The 8,241-nt window shown below is 41.2% G+C and overlaps 1 protein-coding gene across 1 annotated transcript; it reads right to left on the minus strand.

Annotated features, from left to right (window-relative positions):
* Positions 1-54: 54 nt before the first annotated feature.
* dbi (diazepam binding inhibitor (GABA receptor modulator, acyl-CoA binding protein)) lies at positions 55-4,571 on the minus strand. Its single transcript, XM_041056888.1, has 4 exons — positions 4,422-4,571; positions 3,096-3,213; positions 2,130-2,192; positions 55-407 (listed from the first exon to the last, which is right to left on the minus strand). Exons 1-4 carry the CDS (start codon positions 4,434-4,436, stop codon positions 334-336), a joined length of 270 nt encoding a protein of 89 aa, XP_040912822.1. The 5' UTR covers positions 4,437-4,571; the 3' UTR covers positions 55-333.
* Positions 4,572-8,241: the final 3,670 nt, after the last annotated feature.

The raw sequence follows: 8,241 nt of genomic DNA on the forward strand, positions 1-8,241 counted from the left end.
TGACACGATGCACAGACATTGTGTGTGTGAATCTACATCAGAAAATCAAAGCACTTAGAGAAAAAGGATTTTATTTTGAAATGGCAGGATTCTGTGCAGATCCGTGTTTGAAAACAACTAAAACATGATGGTATAAGTGGTTATTCAAGCCAGCTTAATCTCACTGGGACCACGGCAACCCAGTAGGTGTTCAGGCGTTGTTTAAGGACACACTCCTTGGATTTAAAGGCGTTTCACTGCATCGGGATGGGGGACGAGTGGTGGTGGCCTCAGCCGGCGTGCTCTCAGTCCATCCAGCTGTTGGCCCAGCCGGTCTGTGGTCATCGTATAACGTTAGATTCCATATTTTTCCTTCAGCTGTTCCACCAGGCTGATGTACTCGTTCATGGCATCCTCTTTGCTCTTTCCTGTTAATGAAAAAAATCTAAATGTATTTAAGTAAATACATAAAAATAAACTGGTCAGTGTGGGCTGTTTGTGTTTTCCCCTACAGGTTTCTGATTTTGAGATTCTGAGAGTTGAGGCGGTTTGAGAGAGCATAAAGCAAACTGGAGCTATTTCTGTTCTAAAAGATGCTGCTCTGTGTACGAGGAAGGACAGAGTCATGAACACAACAGTTGATTTATACATGTAAGTGGGACTGTGCAACTCCATGTATGTGAGTAACCAGGATTCTCAAACCTGTGATTATAAAAGCTGCTCACGTTTACTTTGAAACAGTCTGAATCCTTGCACTGCAAACTCAGACTGAGAGCAGAGCTTCACCTCTTTTGACCTGGAAGTGAATGGTCATCCTATATGATCTTTCCTGCTACTTTCAAAATAAAAGCTGGCACAGTGGCATTTGTTAACCACCAGATGGAGACAAAGAGGAGTGTTCAGTGTGCAATTTCTGAGAAAAAAAAAAAATCAAACTGTGATGACCACAAATGACTAAAATCACATTCATATTGTTGGGAAATGGTCTAGTTTTTAAGCCACTGAGTCATTTTCAAGTGTGCCTGTGCACTATTCAATGATGACTTTCAGAGTGAGCAGCAATGAGAATTTGTTTTTTGCTCTCAAATTTTCTATATTCAACGTATTTCAATTGTGAAATAATTCAAGAAAAAAAAAAAAACAGTGCACAAAAGTAGTCTCTAATTCAGCAACACAATAAGGTGGACCTTTATTGCCAGGTGCAATAAACAATGTCAACACTTCACACTTTATATAGCCTACTCTATACACTGTATAGTTCATCTTGAATATATTTTATATTTTATTACACTGTGATTTATATGCCTTACTTTTTGAACTGATGTGGGACAGTACCTCAATTTTGTTGTTTCACTTTTGAGTGAAAGCAAGTTTAAGCTTCTCAAACACATTTGTGCTCGTCAGTTTTGTTTAAATTTAATAAAAATATATATTAACTTCAGTCCCTAACACCATAAACTAATGGAAGCCACAAGTACATCTAATGGATCAATATCAGGGCCTGATGGTGTTTCTAGATGATATGACTGCTGACAGAAGTCACAGGATGAATCCTGAAGTGCTTCACAGTACAAACGCATAAGGAGCCAAAACACACTGTGAAAGCAAAGAGATGGAGTATTCTTCAATGGCCAAGTCAGTCATCTGACCTCAACTCAACTGAGCGTGCCCTTCACTTACTGAAGACAAACCTGAAGGCAGGAAGACCCACACAGGCAGCACCTGAAGGCAGCTGCAGTAAAGGCCTGGCAAATTATGTTAGTCTGTCCATTACATCTGACCCCTCTGAAAATGAGGGACTACGTATAAAACAGCTGCTTGAATAAAAGCTGAAAGTCCACACTTCAATCACATATGAATGGCTTCATTTCAAATCCACTGTGGTGGTGTACACAGGCACAAATACGCAAACCCTGTCACCGTCCTAATACTTAAGAATCTGAGAGTAAAGGTATGGTAGTGGACTTGGTACTCACATCTCCAGGGTCTCTGATAAGAAACAGATGGTTGGTGTGGTGGTTGTACTTTAAACTGATGTGACAACATGCACACAAATGGACTGGATGTCGAGGTTTTGCTGTGGCTACATCAACATAGCAGTGATGTTTTGTTTTTGTTTTTTTTAACCATCCACAGGACAGAACATATACCTTTCTGCTTCTCCCAGGCATCCCATTTAGCCTTCCCGGTGAAATCGAACATCCCAGGGCGAGCTGCAGAGACAGGAAAGACAAAGACAAAGTAAATGAAACAAGTTAGAAGACTCCAGCTGTACTGGAGGTGTAATGGATTTGAGATTAAAAAGCCTCTAGACGGCTGGTTACTAAATAACAAGGCAGATGCCTTTAAATCAGTGGTTTTTAAAGTGGGTGCCTTATGTACTGGCCAAGGGTGGTGCAGGTATTTTAATCCCTCCCAGTAGATGTGTAATAATGGTTCACCAAATAAATAAATAAAAATCAGGCCACATAAAAAAATGCATTTACATATTTAAGTTTCAATAAATGCCAAAAATCACTGTATCACCATCATCATCTTACTAAGTATAATATCAAGGATCAAGGAACTTTATTGTCATACCAGGACATTTACATGTTATGGTACGAAATTAGTACTCAGGTCCCAGTTTAAGCCATTCAGAGCAAGACGTGAACAAGAATGAAATCTAAACATAAGGGCAATAATATAAACATTAGAGTAGAGAAATAAATATAACATTAGAGAAAATAAAAATAAACATTAGAGCAGAAATATATAAACACTGTGAAATTTAAACAATTAACAATTAAATAAAGTGAAAATAAGATAAGATAAGATAATATTATATAACAAACTGGTGAGGACAGCTCTTGGGTTCTGGTCATCATAGCAACATAGTTTGCTTTCCAGCACATGTTTTTCAGGTGCACAAGAGTCAGAATTTAGGGACTGTCAGAGCATGTGATGGTGACATTTCTCAAACTGTAAACTAAGGTCAAAGAAATGAACAACTGACAGCTGACCAAAAGAACCAAGAAATCACTGACATGGTGCTGTGCAGCACATATGACAGTGGTGACACTGAGCTGTGAGTACCACACTGCGTTTGTGGCAGGAGGCAGTAAGTGCTGTCTCACCTGTGTTGACGTCACCTACGGTGGCCTGCTTGAACAGGGAGTAGGTCTGCAGCATCTCTTCATCTGTGGGCTTCGCCTTCAGCTGCTTCACCTCAGCTGCTGCTGTATCAAATTTAGCCTGAAAAGGAGACGACAACTTTATTAACAACTACATTAACAACACTGCTGTCTTACTTTGTTGAAAACAAACTTTTGAGTAGTAGTTTTAATTTTAACCACCTCTGCTAACATATGTCATGCTTTTAACAGGCTAACATGAGCCTGTATTGAGATAATGTTCATTCCTTCACCTCCAGAGTTTGATAAGACAGAGATAATTGGTTAGTGTGTTGAACTTTAAACTAGTATGAGAACCTGCACACAAGCTGATCCGGGGCTGAACTCCAGCACAGCCTGAAACATCCCTCAAATCTGTCCAATGAGACTGTGAATCTAGAGATGAATGTAGTGTAACTGAGAAGAGGCAAAGTCCTACAAATACAATAAGCACATTGATTCACTCAGACCCCTCCACACACAACAAAGCCCCACAAGCTGTGCCACTCTGTGCCAAGTGGGCCAGAGGGGAGGACGAGGTTGGGTAATTGGGAATTTACTGAAAACACCTCATGAACTACAACAACCCGTACTGGAAAACTAACCACACTGTGCAAAGTATGCTGCTGGTGTTTGAATCCAAATATTAAAAAAAAAAAAAAGAAAAAGAAAAAAAGAAACCTATGAAAAAAACTCAGTTACACAAAAACAGAACCTGGGTGGATATAGGTGAAAGGTCAGGGAGATAAATCTGAACTCTGGCACCATTTTAATTTTAATACTCCTCCAAACTCGTGCTGGTCAGCTGTCAGATGTGGCAGTGTGTCTGACTGTGACAGGCTGGACATGGAAATTTAGGAAGTTTCCTTCCTAAATTTCATAAAAAAAATTCTAACTCTTACTGAATCTGAGCTCTTCACAGCTCACCCGTTCAAAGTCCACCTGCCAGCACCGAGGAGGAGGGAGCACATTTTGTTAACACTGGGCATAAACTGCACTCGGTGCACACGTGACCCCGCGGAATGAAGAACAAAGGTGAATTTTAAGTTTCACCACACAACTTCACACACTAACAGTCCGAGCCCTTACCGTACATCCGCGTACCCGTAAAAATTACCTTCAGTTTCCATGTGTCCGCTTTAGCTCAGGAAGCAAGGCCCGAGCCTCTATTTCATTTTGGTTAGCAAGACTTAACGCCAATGGCTTCCTCTACCGCTCGTTTAACGGGACACGGCGGAATATGAACTTGCTGTTCAATGCCTAAATGCTGCTAACTAATTTCACACCCACCTGGAGGTCAGCCATATTTAGTTAAGGATCCCACAAAGCAAGCTCGCCGTTCAGCAGGCACACGCCTCTACAGAGTCTGAGGGGGCAGAATCTACTGCTCCTTTCATCATGCAGCTGCTGTGCTAACAGGTCGACCCCGTGCTCCGACAACACGCCATCCCCTCAACGCCATTGGCTAACTCGAAAACTGACGGTCATTCATTGGGTGGCGTGAAGGTTGTAACCAATCACGGCTGCAGAAATCGGGAGCGTAATGATGAATAAATGATAAGAGATCGCCGTGTAACAGGAGCTGAAGAATACACGGAGTGTAGGGTGTGTGCAGAGAGCTGTAATAAAGCGAGTAGTAGCAGCAGCGCTTATGAGACATCCATCACCTAAGAACTTTTAATAAACGTGGCAGAGGTCACTAACAGGCGGATCGCGGTCCGGGTCCGGACCCAGACGCCGTCCTATGCGGACCCAGATCTTCAATCAATAAATTATTGAGGGATTCATCACGACGCGGCGCTAATGTTTTAACCGGCACAGCTTTTCTAGTCTTCACGGTATCTGTTTAGCGGACCTTACAGACCAATTGCATGCGAGATAAGCATACCACGTGACGCTGCTCAGCCAATCAAATTTGAGAGTGAAAGCGCGACTCTGAATACAGAGATGAGAGAGATGAGAGGTGAGCGACCGGTGGAAAGGGAAGTTAGCGATACAGGGAGATGACATTTATAGACAAGTGAGCCGGAGACAGGAAGAGAAGACAGAGAGACGACTGAGCGGGAGACAGCAAGAGAAGACAGAGAGGCGAGTGAGCGGGAGACAGGGAGAGACAATGGCCCTGACACCATTCCAGCCCAGATTTAAAGTCCTGGCAGGAGAAGTTTTAGCTCAGTTCTCTCACTGAACAACAGAAAGTGGGGGTATAAGATATAAGAGGGGAAGAAAGAGAAACTGTAAAACTGGTCAGTTGTTAAGATGTGTTATATTCATTTATTGTAAAAATTTGTTGAGACAGTTTACAAAGAAAAAAGGAAACTCAAGCTGCTGGTATTTTATTTTTCTAAAATTAATCACTTTATTATTTATTTTGCACAATTTTTCAAATGTTTTATTCATTTTTTCTATTTTATTTTCAAATGCAGCCTTAACCCAATGAGAGAAAAACATTATTATTATCATATGTATAGTTCAACATACACATATATACTTCACAACTTAAGTGACAATAAATATTTTTGAATTGTGCTTTGTTTAAGTTAGTTGCAGATGTTGATACAACTATGAGGCTACTTCTATATATATAAATATAAATATAAATATATCTCACTAATTCATAATGTTTGACATTATGATGTTCCGGACCTTCACTTGAAGAAATTTTCTCTCACTGGACCTCTTAAAATTTTAATTGAATACCCCTGGTTTATATGAAGGAACACATACCAAAAAAAAAAAAAAAAAGAAAAAATAAAGAAAACACCAAAATAGTGAATGAAGACTTAACAAAGAGTAAGCGCCTCAGACAATCGCTTTGTCCACTACTGCCAGCTTAGGGACCTTTCAGACCCTTTAGCGACTCTTTCTCAAAAAACACCCAGCGACTTTCCGTAGAAGAGAGTTGCCAGTACTGGCACTAATGATGTGTCAGTCGCGAACGAAACGACTCTTAGACCCGGATCTTTGAAGTCGGAGTGTGTCCGCACTGAGCAGGAGGGGGAGGGGTCGGGGTAGCAGACACAGCTCACACAGGATCAACACCTCAAACCTGAGGTATTTGGTTTGTCTTAATGCCAATCTACACTAAAGACGAGCAAAAACTGTTACATGGATGCTGATTTATTATTTCTGTTTTACACATTTTCATTTATATTTTCTTGTGTTAATCTCTAAGCTTCTCTATGTTGTTTCACTGAAAATAGTTAAAAATGTACAAATATTATACATCCAATCAGAGATTGGATTTTTTTTGTGAATTTGAGATGGGTATTTGTTTTTGTACTTAAAATGTATTTTTTTGTGCCCCCTTGTTCCATGTTGAGTATAATAAGCCATATAAATGACTTTTAATGTTTTACTCGTCAAGGCTTCCTGTCGTTGCCTGAATTATCTGATGTTCGAGTTTTTCGGATTTTGTAGTGTTTTATTGTGTTTTTTTATACTGCGCTGTGGTGTTTAGTTGTGTAGACTGAGACAGAAACAGAAAAACTGTCTGTCAGGACATATTTGCTGTTTTTATTGATGTCTATCTGTGTCTCTGCTGTTTGGTTTGGTTTTGGTTGTTGCTGCTTCATATAGTTACTACGACGACGTTACTATTATAAAAGGCAGGAAAGTGCCAGAGGCCTCAACTAAAAAGGCCACTGGAATAATATTGAGGAGAAATGAAGTGAGTCTCAGTTTTTTTGTGTGGAATAATCACCTGCAGCTTGTTTCATCAAGTCATTCTCTACAGAAAGACTGCAGACAAACAGATTGTCACATAAAATCAGTGGATCTCAGTCCATCTGTGTGTCAGTGAATGGAAATGGTCGTCTCTGAATTGTGTGTGAAAGATACGAAGGAGGAAAGAAGAGCCAATCAGTGGAGGAGCCGCTGATATTTCTACAGGACAAATGATGGAGAGGATGATTTCAGTTGATGTGCAGATAAATGATTTGTGTTTTCTCTCCAGATGAAGGTAGAAAGTGTGTGTGAGCTGATGTGGATGTGAATTCAGCATCATGAATCAGTGTGAGGACAGAGAGGAGGGAGCCCCTTCCCCTAAAAGCAGTCTGTGTGGGGACCATGAGATCCAGACCAAAGCTCAGAGGTGAGATGAGGATCTCTAACACGAGCCGCGCACGTCGGTGGAGGACCGGCCGTTTGGCGTCTGCGCCAGCGACGACAAGGCGGAAGAAAGCGGGCGACCAGGAAGTGGGCCTTGGAGCCAGGAGCAAGAGAGGGTCAAGATGGCCACAGCACCCTTTTATAGAGTGCCCTCATGTGGTGATAGGCTAACGAAGACTGAGGTGAACAAAACGGTGCAAAGCCGCACTGGGAGATGCAAGGCGAAACATTTCATCCTGCTACAATTGGAGAGCACTCCAAAAGAACTGACAAACATCCGGGCACAGGATTGACTACAGACTAAAGAGGACTCAGGTCTAAAGAAAGCCCTCAAAGATAAAGAAGAAAAAAAGGCTAAAGAAATGCATGTTAATGGTGCCCTTTAACTGAAAAATGCAGAATACAATATTTCAGCTTTAGAAGAACTTGTAAAACAGTTGACTAAACAGAACAAGAGCTTAAAGGGCAAAAATGAAGAACATCTGTCCAAGCTCAAAGACAAAGAAGCTGCCTTAGATGAGTCCAAGAGACAAAACAGCCATCTCAAAGAAACCATGGAACATCTGACCCTTAAACTCAAGACCCGTGAGTCAGAATTTAACAAGCCGAAGACTGAGTGTGCAGACCTGAGGGCAAAGCTGCTGCGTATCAAGGAGAGCATAGCGACATGCATGGATGATATTGATGAGCCAAAGAAATTAAGGAAAAGAATAATGAATCTGAAAAGGCACTACATAAATGAAGAGGAAGTAGAGCTTGATGAAAACACCAGGATGGCTTATCAGCATCAGATTGAATGTCTGAGAAAAAAGTGTGCCTTCCTTGAAAGGATCCAGCAGAGTCAACGTAATGAGAAGAAACATCTGGAGAAGACCCTTGCTAGCACATGTGAGCCGCTAAATGCGGTCTGAGCTCGGCTGGACAGCGGCTGGAGAACAGCTCTGACCTTCTTTCTTTCTGACTTTCATCATTAGATGAACTCTATGGGACTGAGCTGAGA

This window comes from Toxotes jaculatrix, chromosome 15 (genome assembly GCF_017976425.1).
Source record: "Toxotes jaculatrix isolate fToxJac2 chromosome 15, fToxJac2.pri, whole genome shotgun sequence".
NCBI lineage: Eukaryota > Metazoa > Chordata > Actinopteri > Toxotidae > Toxotes > Toxotes jaculatrix.

Coding starts and splice junctions, on each gene's coding strand:
- dbi (XM_041056888.1), bottom strand. Junction 2,193..3,095: donor CGTAGGTGACGTCAACACAG/GTGAGACAGCAC, acceptor CTGTCTCTGCAG/CTCGCCCTGGGATGTTCGAT. Junction 408..2,129: donor TGCCTGGGAGAAGCAGAAAG/GTATATGTTCTG, acceptor TTTCATTAACAG/GAAAGAGCAAAGAGGATGCC.